General features: G+C 29.3%; 2 protein-coding genes across 3 annotated transcripts; one reads left to right on the top strand and one right to left on the bottom strand.

Moving 5' to 3' along the window:
* The first annotated feature begins 2875 nt into the window (after positions 1-2875).
* LOC109788440 (ferredoxin thioredoxin reductase catalytic beta chain family protein) lies at positions 2876-7888 on the top strand. 2 transcript variants are annotated; one of them, XM_020347165.3, is made up of 6 exons: positions 2878-3084; positions 3644-3756; positions 6565-6614; positions 6750-6821; positions 7416-7476; positions 7631-7888. In XM_020347165.3, the coding sequence occupies exons 1-6, from the start codon at positions 2991-2993 to the stop codon at positions 7673-7675; spliced, it is 435 nt and encodes a 144-aa protein (XP_020202754.1). In that variant the 5' UTR covers positions 2878-2990; the 3' UTR covers positions 7676-7888. The 2 variants fall into 2 exon arrangements, with proteins under 2 accessions (XP_082923930.1, XP_020202754.1); XM_083067804.1 differs by lacking the exons at positions 7416-7476; positions 7631-7888 and adding an exon at positions 7313-7397 and having other exon boundaries at positions 2876-3084.
* A 276-nt stretch (positions 7889-8164) lies between these two features.
* Positions 8165-9512, bottom strand: PMZ (zinc finger (AN1-like) family protein). The gene is made up of 2 exons (XM_020347164.3): positions 9344-9512; positions 8165-8911 (listed from the first exon to the last, which is right to left on the bottom strand). The coding sequence occupies exons 1-2, from the start codon at positions 9449-9451 to the stop codon at positions 8441-8443; spliced, it is 579 nt and encodes a 192-aa protein (XP_020202753.2). The 5' UTR covers positions 9452-9512; the 3' UTR covers positions 8165-8440.
* Positions 9513-25461: the final 15949 nt, after the last annotated feature.

Below are 25461 nucleotides of genomic sequence, written 5' to 3'. Positions count from 1 at the left end.
GACTTATCTTTAAAACCTACCTTATTTAGGTTAACCAAGGTAAAACCTAGATTATCAATCTTGACTTCAGTCTTATTGTCAAAATTTATATATCTTTCCAAATTGACTAAACGAACAATTCAATATTTAATACAATGATTATAATTATTTGTGTAACCATTGTATTCGATCTTAAATGGAAAACTATGATTTACTCACAATCGATCAATATTCCTAACAATTATAACATAACTCTTTGAGATAACTAAGCATATAAGTATGCTTAGTTAAAACCATATATATAAAATCAATAATATGATATACACATGTAATTAAGTATGTCAAGACCACAAAAATTAAATTAATAATAATTAAAATATTCATTTAATTATTACTAACTTATAGTGTAATAAAATATATTTTAATTATAAATTTTAATTCTCAATCTAAATCTTCTAAATTGACTAATACCACTAATCTTATATATTTCTAATTTAAATTCTTATTGTCTAATATTGTGTAACTAACAATTTGTATATTATTTAATTATGCTAACATAAATTTACTAATTATAATAAAGGTCTAAAATTATGGATACCTAAAAGATATTTAAATTAATATCCAATATTGTATAGGTACCTAATATGTTTTTAATCTTTAATTTAAGTCTCAATTAATTTAAAAATATTCTATATAAATTGCCTAATGTTATACTTTCTAAAATTTTAGTTTCAACGTACTTAAGATTGTATATAAATTTGTCAACTATCTAAATTGACTAATGTTGTCAACTATCATTGTCCCAAAGGAACCACACACACCTTATATCTAACTAATGTTCAAATCATCCACCACATTATCACGTTGCTACAAATCCTCAAATTGCTTAACATTGTCACAAATTAGTTCTTTATGTGCATACAAAACCAATACACATATTTCATCAAACAAGTAATGAGAAAACCCTAAATGGACAAACAAGTAATAAGTGAACCCACTAATCAGAATAATGTGTATTATCCACCATAAACCCAAATAACATGGAATAACACTAGAGTTCTAATTGCATAAAACATAAACACCAATGTCTTTATTACACATGGAAGAATATTGGTGACAAGACAATCTTGGAATGAGGTCATTGTGGCAGAGAGTGATTGAAGTCACCAACAATGATGAAGTTGAATAAGGGCGCTATAGCGAGGAGTGGTTGAAGTCATCGAAAATGGTGTCATAGGTTGTTATGCAACAATGACAAACATCATAGAGAAAGAAGAAGAAGAAGAAGAATGAGAGCATGAAAGTGTATTCATACTTTGGGCTATAAATAAAAGTCTTTCCATGTTGGATTATACAATACCTATCATAGAAAGGTTGAGACCCAACATATTTGATAACAAATGTTGACTAACTTGACATAGAAATAACTTTTTTATGTTGAGTTAGTCAACTCCCATCACACAAAGGTTGAGGATCAACTAGAAAGTTGACCATTTCCAAAAGATTCCATGATGGATGTTAATCCACTCAACATAGAAAACTCTTTCTATGATGTGTGGATTAACATCCATTATAGAAAAATTTGTCACATTTACAATTTTGTCACTGCATCACTTTCTATTACATGTGAATTTTACTCGACATAAAATCCCCGTCATAGAAAGTGTTTTTTGCACTAGTGAGTGATTATCTCAAGTGAAACTCACAACTATTAGTGATACTATATTAGTGTATAACACCTCTAAAAAGTTTCATAGATTCTTAGAGTTTATTATTTATATACCTTAAAATTATCTTCAAGGATAAAAAACTAATAATTTTATATTTTATAAAAAAAAAAATGTTTTTACAAATATCAAAATTTATTCATTTTATATAAATTAAAAATATTAGAACTAAAATTAATGTTTCAAAATGTTAAAAAAAATAAAATAAAAATTTAAAAAAATTAAAACAGACTATTTTTATCGGATTAAGAACATATTTAAATCTTTTAAAAAATATTAATGAGTTTATGTGAGAATATATAATATAGGAAGAAATTCCCTCATAGTAGATTTTATAATAGAAATATTGATTAGGCCCAAAATGTAGAATATACCGGACCCAACAAAAATTTGGCCCTTAGCCGTTTGATCCAAAGCTAGAGCCAATTAATGTTTGCCACAAGACGTGTACTCAGATGTTATTATCCTGAGTAAATTAATCATGCATCCATCTCAAATAAAGAAATCAATTCAGGTTTCAGATTCATCTAAAACCCTCCCAAATCCTGAAGCTGACGATTGTGTGGATAAGAAGATGAAGAGAGCCAAAGAATTATGGTTGCAACTACAAACTTCAACGTCAAGTCAGAAACCATCTAGATATTTTTTGCAATGAGTGGCTTCCACTCACTGCTGCAACTTTTATTATTCCATTATAATATATATGATAACCCCAAATTTATATCCTTTTTCGCTTTCAAACAAATTTAAAATAACCAAATATGTATTACATGGGTTTAGATAATGTTGTGTCTATGTCTTTACGTGACATATAATAAGATTTTAATTTATAAAAAAAAAAGTTAATAACCCTCAATTATAATAATATTTTCGAAGATTAATCAAAATTATAGTAATTATAAACTATGTAATAATTTATCTCACGGAACATAATTTTGATACAAAACTACTATAAAAAATTAGTAAAGTCGGTATAATAATAATAATATTATTATTAAATAAATAAATTCAATTTTTATTGTTGTAATATTTTATACCAATAATATTTATAAGAGTTGAAACTCAAGTTGATTAATTAAGCTGTAAAAGTGTGTCGTAATTAATCAATATTCTTGGGTGCATGGACCAAAACATAAAATAAAAAGGTCAAAAATAATAAAGATAAAAACATGTAAAACGCAGAACACACAACACAGGTGTTGTTTGTTTCGGTCTTTCTTTCTCACACAATCTGGGAGCCACACACAAACCATTCGCTTCTGTAGCTGAACAAACTCTCCGGCAATGACCGCCCAAGCTTCCTCCTTCTCCGTCGCCGTTTCCTCCGTCGCAACCCCTTTCCGCCGCCACCGCAATCCCTTCGTCGTCCGAGCCCAAGGTAGAGTTGTTATCCGTTTTCCTTGATCCCCAATTGGTTTCGATTCGATTTTCAAAGCTACAATTGGGTGCTTCTGTTCCCCCAAATTGTCTCTTGTATCTATTTTCACCATTCTGACATTCATAAGGTGTTTGTGCAAATGCTCTCTAACCAAGTCCTGAAATTTTCGGAGTTTTTTTTTTTTTTTATTCATCCCTTTTTGTCCTGTGTCACTAAGATTAATTTTGTAACTCGTGAATTGGGTTTTGGTGTCAAGGTTCGTGTTTGTCAAATTTGAAAGCTTTTTCGTTTTTGACAGAACTTGGAACGGGTAGAATAAAAGGTTGTCAGTTCCACATGCATTGCATGTGTTATGTGTAAACTCTGAAGGTGTTTATAAGAATAGATAATAAATTAGTTTTTTTTTTTTTTTTTTCTGTTTTCAAATTGGAAATTATGCACCATATTTTATTTGTTTTATTTTCTTTTTATTGAATGTTAGTTTTCGTTGGCCTAATTTTGTAGTCGTTGTGCTTTCAATTGGGTGATTTGTTAACATTGAGTTTTCTTGTTTTTTCAGCGGAACCTTCGGATAAATCCGTTGAAATTATGAGGAAGTTCTCAGAGCAATACGCCCGTAAATCAGGAACATACTTTTGTGTTGACAAGGGAGTCACTTCTGTTGTTATCAAGGTACGTCCTCTATCTATGGCATATAATTATTTTCTTAAAATGAATTTTAATTTTTTCAAATACGTAGTTTCCCTTTTAGTTTGAGTAAGGGCATTGCGAAATAGCAATTTAATTGTTTGATGCTACATTAGATTTTATTTGGTGATATGAATCTTGGAGCAGTCAGTACTGTAATTTCAGGAAGTTATGCAGTTTTCAGTTTTGTAAGAAGTGAAAGTCAAGGGAGGTTCGTTGTTGTTGGAATTGTTGCATTTTATCGTAAACTAAAATAACTGAGAAATTTTTAAAGGGTTCGTCTCTATTTGAATTTAAGCTTTCTTTGTGGGATCTATACCTGTTTTAGTAACATATTAAATGCATTGTACATATAGATGTATACTATGTGCTTCTGATATAAACAATCAAACAGTAATAACACTGCTTTACAGTCTTAGGAATGAATTGAAAAACCAGTGTAATAACCTTCACTATAGCATGAACAGTGATATCCAAGTATCAAAAACATAAAAGGAAAATTAACAGAAAATAATCTAGGAATCGCTAGTTCCTTGCTCAAGCCTTATGCTGCGTTCTCAATGACTGATTTCCTCCCTCTTCTCCTATACTCCCCTCCCTGTCTACAACAAAATCCTCCCTCCTCCCAGCCATCAAGGCCCCCACACCTTACCTAATCATCATAACTAATCAGGCCAGGAGGACCATCATGTTACTTGTTAGAGAAACCAGAAGTTGGTAATGAATACTAGGTTTTCTTGTCAAGCAATTACCATGAGGAAGGTCCCCACCCCTCCAATTCCCCATCTATCCAATTTAAAACATTTGGGAATGCAGAGGTCATGTATACTTAAATTACTTACGATGAAAATGCTGGGAGGTGTCAATCTTAGCTTGCTTGGAAAACTGAAGCTTGGTCTTAAATATTACGTTTTTAGTATGTTTCTGATTGGGTTTTTGGGGTCTTGTAAGATTATGCAAGAATTGAAATGATGGTTAGACCTAATTTAAAGTTTTTAATGGAAAATGATAAGCTACTAGCTTAGTAAATTTTGTGCATATTGCAGAGATAATTATGTTTTCTTTTCGATTAAGAAGAAATTGTTCAGAGAAAAGGAGATTGGTTGATTTTGTATTTTAGAAAACCAACCTCAGCTTACTTCTTTTATATGCACTTGATTGCCTGTTTTAGATCAAGATTTTTTAGGGTGATTTTATATTTTTTAGGTTTACAAGTTGCATTTGCTTTTCTTTTCTTTTCTTAGTCACACACCCTTAGCCCCGTACAGTAGGAAGTAGAAGCAACATGGGCTATCTACAAAAGAGAGGAATGGGCCAAAGGAGCAGACTGGGCTAGTGGGTTGCATGTAGAGGAGAGGGGGAAATAAAGAGGGACTTGGAGAAAAGTTCTGTACAGCAGAGAAAAGGAAAGAGGAGGCTCTTGAGGTTTTACTGTCAGGCAAGCTGGCATGTGTTGATTGGAGGGGGAAATGATTCTGGTATCATCACCAAAGTGTGGGAAATGTCAGGAAGTGGGGCTGTGGGGGGGAACAAGGGAACTAGGCAATTGTTGAGTGAGTTGGGAGGAGGCTAGGAGTTCTGTTGGCATTTGAGACCTTTGTGTCCCTGTCTTTGAGTATTTCTTTTTTCTTGCTTTTCTACTTTAATACAGAGGCCAACCTGCTATGATTGTGTCGTGATTGTGTTTCCGGTGAAACCTGCTATGCAATAGCGTTATTGTGCACAATAACCAATATTTAATCACACTGACTTCTGTTACTACATGCTTTTTATGTAGAAGGCTTTTGGCATTTAATTACTAAAACTCGATATTTTCTATTAAATTATTAATCCCAAAAGCATCTTCTCAACTAGTCCTTGTTGGTCCAAGTGGCAAGGAGCTTGGTTCCTCTTAAATAAGGTCTCTAATTCAGGTCTTGTGAATAGAAAAAATAGACACTTTGTGCCCTTAATTAGGTCCACCTGACTCGACACAGATTAATCAAAGTCAAATTCAATTTCCAAATATTAAGGGTCTAAGACAGAAAAAGCATCTTCTCACAATAGTTCATTAAAATATTATCAAATTTCAATGCATCTGATTGAATTGTTTTCATCTTTTTTGTTTGGAAAATTCAACTTTTATATGTTTATAGTTGCCTTGCCCAACTGATCATGTGGTTGGCAGAATCCTTGGATGGGAAAATGACTAAAATACATTTGGAATTGAAATTCAGAAGATTCCATGGTTGAAATGTTGAATATTAGGAATAGACAGCTAAATAAGTTGTCTAGCCTGATTCATTACTGTTAGTACATAATATCACATTTCTAAGTTAAAATCTGCACCGTTGAAAACTAATTGAGAAAATTGTGGTACCTTTTGATAGTGGTCATATAAATAAGGCTTTCGGATAAGGAAAATTAGGAAAATGAAGGAAAAACGCATTTGAACAACCAAGATTGACATGTTGCGATGAAGTTATATGTAGTCTGAAAATGAGTTTCCCAGATTGTGGAGATGTCACATTAAGGCTTTCTGAAAAATGAAAATTAAGAAAATGAAGGGAATTTTAAACAACCAAGTTGACCTGTTGGAATGAAGTTACACGTAGTCTGGAAAAGAGTTTCTCGGACAGAGTTGATGCGGTATATATTATTCCAGTAATAACACATACTTCAATTCATAAGATGACAGAGGAAAATGAACATACATGTGTCCGTCCATACATGCATAAACTAATATTGGATGTAGTTATTTTCTTGATTAATTAATTAACCTTTCTTCCTTATATTATATGTATTTTGAAACAGGGATTGGCTGACCATAAAGATTCATTGGGCGCACCACTGTGCCCTTGCCGGTAGATACTTGTTCTTTTAGCTTGTCAAGCAGAATTTGTCTTCATACTATAATTCTGGCTGTGTGGCTCCATAGTTTGATCAGTAGTCATGTCTTCTATCTTTCCAAGTCTAAGCCCAAAATCATTGTATTTTAGGCATTATGACGATAAAGCTGCCGAGGTTGCCCAAGGATTTTGGAATTGCCCTTGTGTTCCCATGAGAGAGAGGTATGCATATCTGGTATTAATACTTGGAGAAAATATGCCTTTGAAGCTCCTGCTTTTGTAATGACCGAGTTTTATTACAATACAAGCATATGTTTTGATAATGTTTTGAAGTACCCTTTAGAGAAGTATACATAATAGAAAAAACTAGACCCTTAATGACTTTTTTCCAATATGAAATTTTTGTTTAGCCTTCTATATTTCAGAGAATTACAATTTACACTTAAAACAACCGTATCACAGAACATCATAGACATGATCTTATTTATCTCGTAAATACCTACTTGTTCAAGAGGCAGCTCGTAATAAAGTCAAGCAAAAACTGTTGTGGGGACATTGTAATCAGGTTTGAAACCTGAGTGCCTTTCTTATTTTATATTTTTTCAGAGGCAGTGTAACTTTGACTGTTCTGAGTTATACTAGATATCTCCCCACTGGCTTATTTTTATGTTATAAAAGCTCTTGTATATTTTGTGTATGTTTTGTATGTCAAGAAATATGGATGAGCCCACATAACAATATCAATGATTTTCTACACATCAGGTAATTGATTTTCATCCTGGATATTGATTTACAACTCGTGATTTTATTTGATAGGAAGGAATGCCATTGCATGCTATTTCTCACTCCTGATAACGATTTTGCTGGCGACGAACAGGTAATTCCTTATTTCAATTTGTTCAAACTTTGATTTTGCTGCAAGTGCTATATGGTTTTGCTCCTTCATAATTCATATAGTACATACACAGTTTAGTTAGATCATACTATTTTCCTTTTCCTCCTAAACTAATTCGTCTTCTTGCCTTTTGCAGACTATCACCTTGGATGAAATTAAAGAATCAACAGCCAACATGTAACACGCAGGTTATTGTGTATTGAGTTACTTGTTAGTTGTTACAGGCTGTATGTTTTGAAAGACAAGTGAAAAGAAAGGTGTAACAATATGTAGGTCATATATTTGTATTTACCGAAAATCAGATGTAATTTTTCTAATTGCATCTCTAGCGTATTATGTATTACAAATCTCATTCACCTCTTCATGATGCTAAAATGCAGCTATGTTTTAACTAGCTTCGTATCTTTACTCCTAGAGAAATGCTAGCGAAAATATTAGCAACTAATAGTTCTAGTTGTTAATGCCAGCCAATATTAGAGACCTGTCTATACACCTCCAATATTAGCCTTGTATCTTTGTTTATGCAGCTATGATCTTCAACTCAACTAATAGTAGAGAAAATATTAATAAAGACAGTGTTTGAGTGAATGTTGTTAACATTTCTCTTATTCTCTTATCACTAAATGACCAGGAAAACAAGACAACCATTAACAAAGTTGACAACCATCAATAATATGCATGACAAGGAAATATTTATAGTATGTCTTTAACAACAAGAATGTACATTGCAAAGGTGATCTCTATCGATGACCTTATTTTGTGTGTGAAACATTAATGTTTGCCATACGACATATAAGATCTAAATCAAAACAAATTATAATACAAAGGATTCCAATATTGTAGTTTATGGATGCAATTTGAGCGCTCAAATTGCACTAAAAAAGCAACGTTACATTGCCATCAAATAACACAAGAATCATAACATACAACACAAAGCAATTATCATTCAATATGCCTTAACAGAAGGAGTGCTAGGAGTAGAAGTAGAACGAGATTTAGCAGGGTTGGCACAGTCTTGTCCAGTTCTTGAAGCCAGAGCAGCCAAGAACCGATTGTTCCACCGACCATTATCCACAGAAGACGAGGAAGAAGCTGAAGCTCCTCTGCTACAAGCATGATCAGCAGGGAAACGGTGCTTGAGGCACACTTTGATGTGGCAAGTTTTACATGTGCTGGTGTTGGAAAACGTCAAAACCCCCTTGCAGCGTTTGACAGGGCAAATGGGTTTCTTCTTCTTGGTGGGGTCGCAGTTACCAGACTTGAGGTGGCTCTCCAAGATTGCCACCTCGTCTTGTGCCACGTGGCCGGTGGTCTCAATGGACATGGAACACGCTTCGCAAACAACCACCTTCCTGCTGTTGTGGTCGGATTTCGGGCACGCGTGGGACTTGTAGGATCTATGTTCCAAACAAAACACCTGCCATTGCACCCGTGTGATTATTTATGAGAATCGATTCTCATATGAGATTTTCACAAAATAGGTTTTACCATCAAGACTCCATATTTTCTTTTTTATTATTATTTAAAAATTCTTTCTATTAATTTTAACAAAAGATTGAGATTTAACTGGATAAAAAAGCTACGTAAAAAAATTCAAACCCGACTATTTACAATCATTTCATCGTAATTTACAATAAATTCTCATTTTTGATAAACTTGCAAGAAAAGAAAGCAACAACCATCTTATCCTACATGGTAATTCATGATTCAATGATAGAAAAAAGTAATTTATGCTTTAAATTTTTTATCATAAATATAAAATTCTTATGATCACATAAAAAGTGAAATTAAACTAGAAAAAATCAAACATAATATCTTTCTGATGAAGAAAAAGGAAGAATTAGAATACCTGTTGGCAACCGTGGCAGGTGAAAGGAAGAAAATCAAGCTGGTTGCAATCGTGATGCTGGCAGTGTCTACCCAAATCTGGGAAAGCTTCTGTTCCCCCTGAAGCCATGAATGGGGTTGAAAGAACGAAAGTGGTGAATGAATTAAGATTTATGGATTGAAAAGGAATAAAAAGAGGCGTGTATTTATAGGTTTGGTAATGTCTTGGGGCATAAGTCAGCCTTTGCGAGACAAAAGAAGGTTCCAGAGTTCCAGTGAAATTGGCCGGAAGGTAGTTCCAACACGACGGCTACGCGGTATTCTTTTTTTCTTTTTCTTTTCTCGTCAGTTTTTTTTTTTTCTTGTTTGAATAAGAATTTAACTTTTATGTATGTATTTTATTCGGATTATAATTTTTATTTGTATTATTAATCAGTATGACTAATTACAATAGGATGTTTCACATAGGATGTGAGATTAATTACAATTTCTAAAATTAAATTAAAAATAGCTGTCAAAATAATTTAAAATAATAAATTTGCAAATTGAAAACAGAAACATAAATTTTATCCAAAATTTGTGTTTTCAAGTATGACTTATTATTTTTTAATCTTCTCTTTTGATAATTTATTTTTTTTTTTTAAAAAAAAGAAAAATTAGTTGTGTAATGTAAGAAAGGTCTATATTTCATCTCAATTATGACCACTCCTAAATTCCTAAGTCTATTGAAATTCTAACTATCATCATTACTATTGAACTTGTCTCTATCAAAAGGATCACTATCATGTCATGAAAAATCTTTTTCTAACATTTTAAGCTGAGTCATCACCTGAAAACTTAGATATGATTCATCAAAAGTATCTACATACCTTGATATAAGCAAAGTCTTACATAATTAAAGAAAAAGGGAAACATATATCTATAAATATGTACATATTATATTAGAATGAAGCCTTTTAGGCGAAGATGAAAAGTAGATTCATTAATAAAAAAATATGTACAACTAAAAGCAATGTGTCCTATACTATGAACACAATGTGTGCTTGTTTAAAATTAACCAACACCAAGACTCCAAGAGAGCAACTCTTGCTCTTTGTCTAAGCCATACTCAACATGGCAAGCACGCTTAGCATAGGTGGCACAAAGACCACCACGATGCTCAACGTTGGAAAGGACGGTTAGCACTATTTTTGTGAACAACAACCCTAAAACTTGTGATTCTCGTATTTTTTTCCCCAATCAATCAATTTACATACTCAATCGGTAAAAGATAATCATATCATATATCTAAAAGGTAAGAATTTCACATACTTACATACTTCTATTAATTAGTCACACAATAATACTTAAACGCATTCCCTTATGGTTTTTATGGGAACCCACGAGCAATCCATAATATATAGATACTGACTCAATCATGAAATTGGAAGCATAAATAAATAAACAACACCAAATAGAACAATGAGGAATCATAAAGAAGATTAAAAGCACAAAATACAATTAATTTGGAAAACCTCCTTCATACAATACAAGCAAGAAAGAAGAGATTGGAGATTAATCTCACTACCCAACATACATTACACACCTAGAGTAGACTATTCACGCCCAGAGCGAAACTATCCAACATACATATCCTGCAAACTTTGATTCTCCTTCTTCAAAGTGTAAGTGTAAGAACAAAAAGAAGCACGAGAAAAACTAATATAATCTCTCCCTTTAAAAACTTTAACTCGCCTTTTACCCAAATAGTAATTATACAAATAACTTAGGTTGCAAATCCCTTCCAATTAAATAGTAATAAAAATATAAAACACTTAATTATAAGCCTTGTAATATATACATATTTATATAAAAATAATTATTAAAACCAATCCAATCAATAATAACAAAATACAATAATGAGTAATTAATAAACATATATATAAATAGAAAATACGAGATGTTACACAATACATAGCATAGCCTTAGAAGCTAAGAGTTGCTAGTGGAACCTTTCTCTCTTCACTCACTTTGTGGCAAACAAAGAGTTGTTCCATTTTCATTTTGTATTTAAGGTAAGCCTCAACATCATTTTCCCATGAAAATGAGGGAGATCCACCTTTGGTTCTCTTACTCTACTCTTAGGTCTATGATCTCTAGGCTTACTATGGTAGTAGACATCTATGTGAATGTTATCCTCATGATGACTCAAACTAGGACTCTTGGAAGAACCACTACTATGTGAGCTACTGCCATGTCTTTTCTTGTTTTTCTTTTCTAAGAGCTTTTTTTTGTTCTTTAAATACTTTAAGCTCTAGCTCTACACGTTTTTTCGTTTCTTCCATTTTTTTCTTTCTCTTTCTAACACTTTTTCCTTTCTCAAAAGCTTAAGTACCTTTAATTTACTCATAATATTTTTCAAGGTTTGGAGGTAAGTTGTAACCATTACCACTTTGAGAAGTGTGTGAAGTGTTCTTAGGCATAATTCAAGTTTGTTAGAAAAAGGTTTTTCCTAGACTAAAACGAAATGCAACCTAAGGTGTTGTAAGAAATTTTTGGAACCTCTTAAACACTCTAACATTTAACATGAGAATTAAAGAAAACAATAAAGAAAGTAAAGATGCAAACTAGACATGTTCCTATGCAAAAATTTGGGTGGACTTTTGTGAGTCTTCCAACACATTTTCACAAGCACTAACAAAAATTACTAAACAAGTTTACTGACAATTTGGGAATTTTTAGTAGGTTCTTATAACCTCTCAAAACCAATTCCAAGCAAAGATATTTACAAAATAATAATTAAATTGCCAAATCCAAAAATGAAAAGACAAAGAAACAAGTCTTCGAAACTTCTCTTACATAATGAACAAACTCATTAGTGTAGAAGAGTTTCTAGTGTATCACTCCTCTCAAGGTGTTTTGTTTTCAAGCTCTTCCAAAAGATAGCTTTTTCTAAGGAGTCAAACCTCCTAAGCTTTAATCAACATTCCAAGATGCTACCTTGTGATAAGAACCTTGATTACCTTCACAAGAAATTTGCACACCAAAGCAACACTAGAGGAAAGTTTAGAAGATAGACTATTAAAGCACAATTAAAATAGTTAAACTCAAATAGATGATAAATGTGACAAACTCAAAGAATCACAAGAATAAAGACAAACTAAAATTAAAACACAATTTAGTAGGTAGAACATCAAAGGAGTAGTCCTTATATTGATTCTAGATTTGGATTACAAAAGTAAGAAGGACTCAAATTTACTTCTAAATTAAATGCAAATTTATATGAAATGAAATGTGACAAATATTTTTGCAATGTTTTTCGAAAAATGCTCTACATATAATTTTTTTATATAAAAATACTTTCTCTTTTTTCTTGTAATTTCTTTTTTTTTTTTACACTTTTGTTTTCTTTATTTTGGAGCCATTTTGTGGCTTTTTCCTTTTTGTTCTAGGTATTGAATCTATATCACAAAATGCTCCAAAAATAAGAACAAAACACTTTAAAATTTAGAAGTAGAGAAAATTCAAAAGTACTCCAAAAATTGATGAAATTTTGACCACTACTCGTTTTTTATTAGGCCTTTGATTTTCAAACTTTTTGAATTTCAAAGTGAGAGTTCAAATGTAATACTATTGCAACCTCAAAAGTTTTAAATGTTTCACCAAAGTTTGCAATCAATTTGAATAAAAAAAATTAAGGAAATAAGAAATAACGAAACTACAAGACATGAAAACCTAACTCTACTAGAAACATATTAATGATTTAATAACATGTAATAACAAAAAGTAACTAACTTTGATGTAACTAACTTTAATAACATGCAATAATAAAGTAAGTAACATGTTATAAAAAAAATGAAGTATTTGATGTAAGAAAAAGTCACACGACACACAATAAAAAAAATCACCATTGCTTTAAAAATAACTAACTTTTGAAAAGAAAAACTCAAACATTTAAAAATAACTAACTTTTGAAAAGAAAAACTCAAACAACTGTAAAAAAAATATTTTCTTAAAATAAATTGAAATAATTAAACATTTAAATACGGTATATATATATATATATATATATATATATATATATATATAAACTAGTTTCAATTTGATGGGTAAGAGTAATAAATTATTCTTCAATATTTGTAATTAATTAACTATGCTATTTTATAATAAAAAAAACAAATTTTAACACGAGATTTTGTGCAGTAATTTTAAAATGGATTAAATATGTTTTATTTATTTAAATTTAAGATAAATTTATTTTTAATCTCTTAAATTTAAAATAAGTTTTTTTAGTCCTTGTAATTTAAAATACATTTTTATTTTAATCTTTATACTAAAATTTTGTTAAGAAACCTATTAAATACAGTTACATAAAATCTCTTTATTAATGTCTTTATTAGTGAAAACATTATATTAAATCTGACTAATACTACATAACTGGTTCAATCTGTCATTTTTAGATATATTATTGATTTGATAGATTAAAATAATATTTTTAAAAATTATATAGATTATAAATAATAATTTTAAATTTGAAGGATAAAAAATAAATTTATCCTAAATTTAATGGACAAAAACATGTTTAAGCCTTTTAAAATTAAAGAAAATAAAAATTCAAAAACCCACCACCTAAAAGTTTACGCACTCAATAAGAAACTAGTAATAAAAGATGGACATTAGAATAAAAATTAAATTAATAAAATCAACCATTATTAATAAGTCATAGTGTTACATGTGATAAACAAAGGGTAAAAATGGGTTAATGAAATGTGTACACTAAAATCTAGTATTAACTTTATTTATTGTTAGAGACTAATTTAATATAATGTGTGTGAAACCTTGATCATAGAGAGAGGAATTCTATAGAGAAGGACTCTAGTCCATGAGCTCTCTTCCCTCAATCTCCTTCTCTTTTCTTCCTCGATTTCTTTCTAAGTTGTGTTGTTTGTGATTCAGGTAGTGGAGAAGCTTGAATCAAAACTTCAAAGTCGTACAGATTTGTCTTTTCTTCTTCTTCCTCAAGTAGCTCGAAGTGCGGATTTTCTTTCAATTTTTGAAGTGAGGGAAGTTAGATTCTATTTCTGAATGAAGTTGATGAATGCTTAAAGAAGAATGAGTTGTTTGTTGCATGAAATTGGTGGTTGTATGTGGATTAAATTTGAGTGAGTTGAGGTGAAGGTTGGGGGTTTTGGGTTGTTGAGAAGAATGAGATGATTTGAGATGATTTGTAGCTGCATGCTATTTTTCTTGAATTTTTTGAGTTGTATGTGGTTAGTGTTGGAAGGTTTGTGGATTGTATGTGTTGTTTTCTCTTAGAATAGTAGGTTTTGGTTTGAAATATTGAACTTGAGGTGCCAAAATATTGAATTTGTGTCAGGAGGGCATTCATTAGATGCCTAAGTTTCACGTTCATGCTGGGCGCAAAGTTAGTCGCGCTTAGCGTGGGGGTCTCTAGGTGAATGGCGCTGGACGTTGAAGAGGTGGTGTTGGGTGTGATATTAGTAAATGGAGGGTTGGGACCTTTACTGATATGGCGCCAGGCATGGCACTTACCACGCCGGACATGAGTCTCTGTCAAGCCTTAACACTGAGTGAGACACCTTGCTTAGTGCCCTTGAGGTTAATTTGCTAGGAGGGATTTTCTCCATGCCAGGCGTAATTATCCTTGTAGGTCTTTGCCAGATCTACGCCGAGCGTGGTACTTACCACGCTAGGCGAGATTCCCTTGGAGAGTCTCTGCCAGTAGACGTCGAGCATGACTTTACCCTTGCCGAGTGTGAGAGAGCTTTAGAGCTCTCTATGTGAGCCCAACACCGGGCGAGATGCCAAACATGGTTCTATTATGTGTAGTAGAAATGTCTGTTTAGTTTTGTGTTGTATATGAGTTGCTAATATGATGTTTGAGTTGTTATATGATTGAATGTGTAGTTGAGTTGCTTCATGTGTTGAATGTTGGTGTGATGTTGAGGTATGTAGTGATGATTGAGTTGTGAAATGTGAGAAGCATGCTATAATTTAGTTGTGTAGTGATGTTATATGAGTTGAAAAATGTGAGTTAATTGAGTTGTTGTGTTGTTAAAAATGTGTTGTTATGTTGTATTGATGAGATGTGTTCACCACTTAGGACTAGAGGAGATATTTTTTAAGTTATTCATCCCATTGTGCAGATTGAGTATATTGTGGTGCTCTGAGAGCCCTATTGGTTGAAAACCCTCCTTGGAAAATTAACCCTTGAAGTGGATGTTGTGTTGTTCTCCTCTAGGACTTAGTTGGTACCGTGTGTTGACAAGGTCGAGGCACACATGTATGAAGCGACTATAGTATAGGGGTCAAGTCGAGCTACACAGATTACAAGCACAAAAATCAAGTAAAGTACGAAGTCAGAAACTTAGTCCATAACCGAATATCAAAAGGTAGTAGTATTTGGAGGATAGTCGATAGGCTAATATGATAGGAAGCTTAGTTAAGCTAGCTAATGTCGTGGTAGATGTTGAGATTCATGGATGGTGAATCAAGTTCTGAAGGTTTTGATGATAACAAAGGTCATGAATGAACAAAGGAGAAGATATGAAAATCATGAATGAATACCAAATTTAATAGGAGTAGTTTATGTGTTCTTATGTGTTGAGTTGCTTTGTTGGTCAATTTTATGTTCTATGCATGTTTGTGTTTTGTGCATGAGTTAAGTCTTAATTATAATTGTCTAAGAATGAGTATGATGATGATTGAAAGTAACTTGGAAAGGTTATGAATGTGTGAAATCGAATTTTGAGAACTAACTCAAAATAATCAATTATTACTAACTATAATCAATTATTTTTGCTCTGTTTTTTAATAGATTGAGAAACCTTGCTGTAATAATCGATTATCTATGAAATAATCGATTATCCTAGAATGTGCTCTCTGGAATAATCAATCATCTTGTGAAATAATCGATTATTCTGTTCTTGAATGATTTCCAGAAATCTTGAACAACAAAATAATCGATTATCTGAGTCTGAAAAACTTTATAAAAAGGGTTCTCACATTCAGAAACTAAGGAGAAGAAAAAATTGAAAAGAGAGAGTATACTTTTGATCTTTGTGATCTTATTGAAGAGTTTTCTTTGTGAAACCAAGAAGTAAAACACTTTGTGAAATGTTTTGAGAAAAATCATCATCACTACATTATTGGAAAGAGGAATTAAGACTAGTCAAGAATTCACAATCTGATTTGTTCAGTTTTCAGGTGAATTCATTCCTTAAATCTTTTGTGTGTTATGGTAAAAATCTTGAGTAGGTTTCTCAAGTGGTAAGGAATTCTTGTAGTGGGTTTCTACAAGAAGTGTTTTCTTGGGTGCAAGAAAGGGTCTATCTTGTGTGTAGAAGAGTGTGCATGTGTGGTATGCTTGTAAAACTTCTTCATTAAGATAATGGAACAAATCTTGATTAGGTTATGATTGAAGACTGGATGTAGGTCACATGTGGAGTGGCTAAACCAGGATAAAACATTTTTCATTCTTCTCTCATCCTTATCTTTTATATTGAATAATTTTTAATTGAATGTTAAAATGGTTGGTTATGATTAATATGCTTGAATGAATAATATGGTTTAAATTAATTGGAACATAAGCATTGCATGTTAATTTGATTCATTAGTGTATTAATCAAGAAATCATATAGGTGTCATTCCCATATATCAAAAAGGTTCAATATACTTCATTTGGAAATTGATTTAGAAAAGTTTTAAAGAAATTAAGATCCTTAAACTCTGGTAAATTTTTTAAGTGTCATTAAATCCAATTCACCCCCTCTTGGATTGAGCCATTCTTTTCTAACAGTATACCTAGACCCAAATATTCTATCCTGACATAGTGCTATACTTCCTTGTTTAAGTGGCGAAGTCTGAGAAATCGAGTTTCGTATTGTAGATTGATATCCAATTTGTTGTTGATCTAGCAAGCCCAAAAAGATCATATGTGTTGTCGGCTTGGTAGGATCTAGCCTCTTAAAATGCTCATCTTGCGTAGTAGGACATCTCCGAGTTGAAATGCGTGACGATGCATATAGATGATGTGTTGAACTGTGGTGGTATGTGTTGATGTGATGATAAAGTTGTAGGTGTTGAATTATTGTTGAAACGAGATGAGATGTGATGTATATTGTGATGCTTTGTTGATTGTGTTGGATAAAATGATGATGATTTTAATGTATTATGTGTTGTAATTATATATATGAGTTGTTTATTTTACCTAGCTTACCCTTGCATGTTTTCATATGGTTTGGATTGCAATGATCATTTGTGGTATGAGAGTAGGGTAGGGGTAGGCTGGAGGGTAGCAGTTGAGGCCACAAGTGGCGCCTAGAGCTAGATAGTTTTCTTTTGTTAACTACCCCTTGTGGTAGATTATTATGTATTATTTATATCGTTGTTCATAGTTGCTTGCTAAACAACTTAGTTGTGTATATTTATGTATATATTTACTTTATACTTATTTTAGTATATGTATTTCAGATGTTTTGTTGTGTTGTGCAGTGTAACGACCATAACGGATCGTTATAATGTGTTGTAATTTAAATTCAAGTTAGATTGAATAAACTTGAGATTTATAAAAATAAAAAAATGAATTATTTTATGAAAGAAAAAGTCACAAGACACACAATAAAAAAAATCACCGTTGCTTTAAAAATAACTAACTTTTAAAAATGAAAACTCATACAATTGTAAAAAAAATATTTTCTTAAAATAGGTTGAAATAATTAAACATTTAAATGATATATATATATATATATATATATATATATATATATAAACTAGTTGTAGTTTGATTGGTAAGAGTAATAAATTATTTCTCAATATTTGTAATTGATTAAATATGTTATTTTATAATAAAACAATAAATTTTAACCAATGAGATTTTGTGCAGTAATTTCAAAATGGATTATATAATATGTTTTTATTCATTTAAATTTGAGATAAATTTATTTTTAATATCTTAAATTTAAAATAGACTTTTTAATCCTTATAATTTAAAAAAAATACTAATTTTGTTAATATCAAATACAATTGCATAAAATCTACTTATTGATGTCTCTATTAGTAAAAAAATATTATATTAAATTCGACTAATATTACATAACTATTTCAATTTGTCATTTTTAGATATATTATAGATTTGATAGATTATAACAAAATTTTTGAAAATAATATAGATTAAAAATAATAATTTTAAATTTGAAGGATAAATTTATCCTAAATTTAAGGGACAAAAATATATTTAAACCTTTCAAAATTAAAGAAAATAAAAATTCAAAATCCCACCACCTAAAAGTTTACACACTCAATAAGAAACTAGTAATAAAAGATGGACATTAGAATATCCTTTCCCGATTTTTTAAAAACTCTCCATCAAATCTTAACCTTTTCCTTTTATGTTAATATTTAATAATTTTAATATATTAAAAAAAATGCAATGAAGGGTGTGATTTATTCATCTAGACACCCTCCAATTCTTTATAATTGGAGAGGATCGTTGTCCATCGTTAAATTTCCCGTCCTAGGACTCAAAGACTTATTTTAATTGAAATATGCATTGTTAGGTTCATCACGTGGTGTGTGGATCCACCAAATAATTAAAATATTCATATAATGTCTTCTAGGTTGTAAATGTGAAGTAAGACAGAAGCTTAAGAATTGGGAACACACTTATGAAATCACTTAGGAAGAATGCGAAACTCGATAATTGTACCAAATAACGTAATGTAAAGAAAAAGAGGGAAAAAAACACGATATGGTTTGAGAACGTGAGTGGGGTGGGCCAGGAAAATGCAAAAGGAATCAATCACTTTTAGCAAATAAAGTGAGACATACAAATGTGTCCAGCCAATTACACTCACAAAGGTCCATTTCAGGGTGCTTAGTGCGACGTAGACTTAGCTATTAAGATTGCAATAATCATATCAAATTGTGGCACTTAGTTGGAAAAATAACCTTCTCCATGCAAAGCATTGCATGCTAAGATACCATTTGACGTTTTTATCCACAACAATATATATAAAAAAGTTTTTTTTTTTTATAATAATTGTTCTAACTGATATCTTTAAAGTTACTATATATATTTAAAATATTGTTTGTTTTGGTATTCTTTGAGCAGTGGTCTCAATTTTATCTTTTAAAATAACACTATGATAGATTAAGGAAGAGAATATTTATAAACTATTTTTATCTTGATTCTCCAATGATTTGAAATTTTTTCACATATAAGTATAAAAACTCTTTAATTGAGGTTAATGAGTGAGAGTAGTCTAAATTATCCTTTTAATGTCAATGTTTCAATTTCAAATTTGTTTACATAATTAAAGTTATTGTATCTTAAATATTGTTTGTATTAATATTCATTGGATTGTTATAATTTTATCTACGAAAAGATTTCTTAGTAGACTAAGAAATGAAAGTTTTTATAAATTACTATTGACTTTGATTTTGAATGATGTAAAACTTTTTGACACATCAAAACAATAACTATATTATTGATACAAAACTTTTACTAATTTATTCAATGATTAATTATTCTTAATAAATGTGACCAAGAATATTCACATGACACATGAACCATTTTTTTTTCATTGGCAAAACTTGAATGAAAGATCTTAGAGAAACCAAATTCAGTTTTACTTGATCTACAAAATGTTAAAAACAAATTTACAATTGCAAAGTTTGCATGTGGGGTCTAGCGAAGACAAAAGGACATCCTTTTATTTTACCTTTTTATGTTGATTGCGGAGTTGCCTCAAAGGAATATGTGGCACTGTCCTCACATAAAGTGCCTCAGCCAGAGCTTCCTCCTTAACTACCGTAATACCTATTATGGCCATAATATATTCAATGCTCCTTCCACTTTGGACAAGGAAAAAATAATAGAGTTCTTCCAATTAAAATCATTTTATATAATGTTTTTCCACTTCTCTTGTGTTTGGTACAACTGAGAATGGAGAAATGCATGGCCATTAATCATGATACCATTAATAGTCTAGAAACACATTTGTTATAATTTCGTTAACATTTGTATTTTGTAACTCAGAAAACGAGGAAGCATATCTTTGACTGTTCAAAATTGTGTAAAAGGCCAAAGTTGTTTTAACCAAATAAAGCTGGTAAGCGATAACTTTTAAAGTTGAAAGGAGTTATGTTTTATTGGCTTGGAAGCATCTGTTATAATCTCTAAACGTACGTTGACATCAAATGCTGGACCAGTTAGGAAGCCATATTGTTTTGTGTTCATGTATACATACTCTGCACATGGTAAAGAGTAATGTGAACATACAAATCCTTTCTTGTTATATAAAGATCAAAATGTTCAACTAGATTAATATATTATTATATCAACACCAACATTTTTACCTTTTTTTTCTTCTAATTATATTATTAGTATGAAGTATCGATTTATTTTGTTATCAGAGAATCTAGTTGACCATTTTTATCAGGATCTTTTTTTCCTAATTATATTTTTTTTTCTATATATAAGATTCGAACTTGTAACTTTATTTAAAGAAATTAAATTTAACGGCGTTCAGACCAATAATTTGTTGAACTACAATTTTACATTTTGTCTCTAATGTTCAAACTTGTATGTTAAAAAAGTAAAATATAAAACATTTTTATTATATTGATTGTTTCTAGTAAGATTTAAAGCTTCACCACTTTTAGTAATTTATAGACATTTTGATGTCATGATATTTGATAGAGTGAGTTACAGTTTTAGTTTACAGAATTGTAGAGTACAGATAATTTTTTCTAAAAATTATAAAAAGAAATAAAATTAAAATAGTTTATGAAGATGGATATTATTGATTTATGGTTGCTCAATTATAAATAATTGCTATTTCAATCCTTAAGAACTTACGATTTTAGAAAATTTGTCTCGAGTTCTAATTCGAGGAACTTGGATTGCATCTTATCTAATATTGAATAATTGATAAACTGAGAAACTGAATTGATAAACTGAGTTATTGAGACAAATTCAATTACTTGAAAAGGCAAAAGAAATGCATATATGAAATTGAGAGAAAAATTCAAATAATTTAGTTGTTTTGGGGGAGATAAAAAGAGAAAATTAATGTTTATATTCTCTCGTAATCTTTTATTGAATAATATTATATTTCCTTACTATTATTTTAAAATTTTATGAAAATTATTAAATAAAAAAGTAAACGTACTTAATGTTTTACAAGCATAGTATTTATTACTTATCACGTGGAACAAACTTGAAGATTACTTGGTAACAAAATTTCTGAAGAAGATTTAGAATTTTCAATACTTTCTTTATTCGATCAATAGTAATATATATATATATATATATATATATATATATATATATATATAAATGTTCATAAAAATGATATAGAAAAATTTAGAATTATTCAACAAAGAAACTAACAAACTTAGATCTAATTATTCATCATTATTTAGTAAGACAAAATATGAAAATTAATTGTTATATAGTAATAAATCATTTGATATATATGTCACAGAAAAACGCAAATTTTCGACAGAAAAACGCAAATTTTCGACAGAAAATTTCGGAATCCGTCAAAAAATTTATATTTTTCAACGGAAAATTTTTTACAGATATTTTCGTCAAAAATTTCCGACAAATTTATATTTCTGTCAAAAATTTTTGACGAAAATATAAATCTGTCGAAAATTTTCAACAGAAATATCCGTCTGAAATTTCTGACAGAAAAAGAAATCTGTCAAAAATTTTCGAAGGAAAATATTCCGTCAAAAATTTCTGACGGATTAATATTTCCGTCAAAAATTTTCGACAGAATTATATTTTCGTTGGAAATTTCTTATTTTTAATTCTTATTTTCATTTTCTAAAATTAGAATTTTTATTTTTAATTCTTATTTTTTATGTAATTATTTTTTACTACTTTTTATTTTTTAAAAAAAGATAAATAATTATCTTAGGTGTCACCTATAACAATTACGTACTATTATCGTATTGATATCTAACACCTCTAAAAAAATTTTAGTATTTTAAAATAAATATTATTTATCTACCTTAAAATAATCAACATAGTGAATTTATATTTTAGAGGGATGAAAATCAAAGAAAAATATTTTACTCATTTTACAAGTAGGAAACAATCTTTATAAATCTTACAAGGATGAAAAATAAAGAAAAAAATTTACAAAGACCAAAATCAAAATCACCCATCTTATAGGGACTAAAATATATTTAAACCTTCTAAAATTAATATTTTTGATCTTAACAATTATTTTAAATAAATAATTATTTTTAAATATTTATAAACTACTTAGAGATGTTAGTATATTGTCTTTAAAATTATAGTAAGCAAGTTCAAGTGTGAATATTTTCATATGTGTGTGTTTCATGAGTTTTCTATTAAATAATTAGTGTATATATTAGTTTATTTAACATAAATAGTAGTTTTAAATTTTAGAAGAAAAAAATAAATTTTTTATTTTCTAGAAGTAATAAGCTTAAAATTACACACACACACACACATATATATATATATATAATATAGGAGGTTATAATTATACTGGTGTAACTTTTACTAAGTATTACGTCACTCAATAACTTTATATTAAATGTGAATTTTGTAAATCCAACCATTAAATTAAAAGTTCATATCACTTTATACGTGTATATCAAAATTTGTTAAAATTGAACAACAACTAGAAGGTAATCAAAGTGTTCATATTTTAGTGTATTTTGAAATGAATATATTACATCAATTTTGTTTTTATAAAAATGAAGTATCAAATTATCTTGGATTAATATAAAATTTTGTATATATAATCTAAGAGATATGAACTTTCAATCTAACGGTTGAATTTACAAAATTCACATTTAATAAAAAGTTATTGAGCAGTGTAATACTTAGTAAAATTTACATCGCTGTAATTATAACCCCTCTCATATATATATGTAATATATATATATATACATATATATATACATATATATATACATATATATATACATTAAATGTGACTTTTACTAAGTATTACACCGCTCAATAACTTTATATTAAATGTGAATTTTGTAAATCCAACCGTTAAATTGAAAATTCTTTACTCATAAATCATATATACAAAATGTTATATTAATCGAAGATGATTTCTTATAAAACAAAATTAAATCTATCGAAAAATTTATATTTTCGATGAAAATTTTTTTTGTAGGAAAGGCTATATTATTGATGGAATATTTCTGAAAAATTTATATTTGTCGAAAATGTAAGAACTGATTTTAAATTTGATATGAAAATATTATGATATAATTAGATAAGATTTTAATTTAGTATTTTGTTAATGATTGATAATTAGAAAATAAAATAAGGATAAATACATTTTTTGAATTTTATATGTTTGATTTAAGATAACTTACAAAATAACTCTTGGTAAAGTTATTCCGCTCAATAACTCATGGTGTGTGTTGAATTTCATCAATCCAATTAATTGTTAAATTAAAAATTATTAAATTTTACTAATAATTAATATATAAAAAATTAATTAGCTTTGGAATAAATTATTTGCTAATTAACAATATAATTGAAACATTAATTATTTTAAATTATTTAACTAAAATCTTATTGACAATTTACTATATGATCTCAATATTTTTGTATAACTAATATCTTGTTTTAAATTTGATATGAGAATATTATGATATAATTAGATAAGATTTTTAGTTAGTATTTTATTAATGGTTGATAATTAAAAAATAAAACAAGGATAAATACATTTTTTGAATTTTATATGTTTGATTTAAGGTAAATAAATATATTAAATTAATTAATAATTTATTTAAAATGTTAAAATTTAATTTATAAGTATGTAATAAATAAATATTTATAATTTTATAATTTATATTATCATTATAAATTATAAAATTAAATAATTTAAATTATAATTTTAAATAGAAATAAGTAGATGTTATTTATAAAAGTAAGTACATATAAATAAAGAATAATTGAATATATTATTATTATTATTATTATTATTCGTAATATAAAATTATTATATATTATTATTATATAGTACAAGTATGAGATTGTATATTTGAGGATGACTTAAATAAATTAATTTGTACAAGTTATACCGACAACATACATATACATTTCGGTAGCTTACTCATCAGAATTTTACAATTAAGCGTACTTGACCTGGGGTAGTATTGGGATGGATGACCTTCTGGGAAGTTTCCCAGAAATTGCGCAAATAAGGATAAAACACGCTAAAAGTGAAATGTCATGAAATAGAACCCTTGAGAGGCTAAATATGAGGACTGTTACATTAATAAATTTATTAAAATTAAAAAATATATATATAATTTCTGAAAAATTTTTGACGAAATTTTTCGTCGAAAATTTCTGACGGAATTTTTCGTCAAAAATTTCTGATGGATATTTCAGTCGGAAATTTCCGAAGATTAAATTATTTCGGATAGATTTTTTTTTCTGACGTCACTTTTTTCGAAGGATTTAAATCCATCGAAAATCTGTCGAAAAAAATAAAATCTATCAAAAATTTATCCTTTTCCATAAAAAATTTCCGTCGAAAATTAACAAAGAATATAATTTTCTTATTTTATCACGTTGATATGATAAGATAAGATAATCTCTTTTATAAAAATTAGGAAAAAATACACTGTAATTTTTTAAAAGAAGAAGAGAGAGGGGGGGGGGGGGAGAGGGGAGGGATGATTGAAATTATAAAATGATGAGTGTTTAATAGAAAGGTGTAGGTGGTTTATGAAATGGAATTTAAAAAAAGAATAAAAATAGTGATTTATGAAAGAGTAGTTATAAAGGTAAAAATAATAGAAACAAAATGTATATATAAAAAACTCATATCTCCTTTATTATTGTTAAAAATTATAAATAATGAGTAATTAATCGAATCCTGTCTTGTGTATGCAGCCGCGTTAAATCTTGGGGTCAGTTATCCCACCCTTTGAGGTGCCTCCAACGTAGCGAGGAGATTAGTCACTGCTATCGGTGGTGGATCCTCCAGGAACGAACCAAAAGAAAAATTGAAGATAGTAAAAAATTTGTAAAGTGAAACTCACGTGAAAGAATAGAAATAGTGATTTATAGAGGAGTAATTTTTCTTTTTTTTTTTTCCTGGTAGTGAATGGAGGAGTAGT

The sequence above is a fragment of the Cajanus cajan genome, chromosome 2 (assembly GCF_000230855.2).
Source record: "Cajanus cajan strain Asha chromosome 2, NIPB_CcT2T_4, whole genome shotgun sequence".
In the NCBI taxonomy this organism is placed as follows: Eukaryota; Viridiplantae; Streptophyta; class Magnoliopsida; order Fabales; family Fabaceae; genus Cajanus; species Cajanus cajan.
This window is presented reverse-complemented; position numbering and strand designations above follow the sequence as displayed.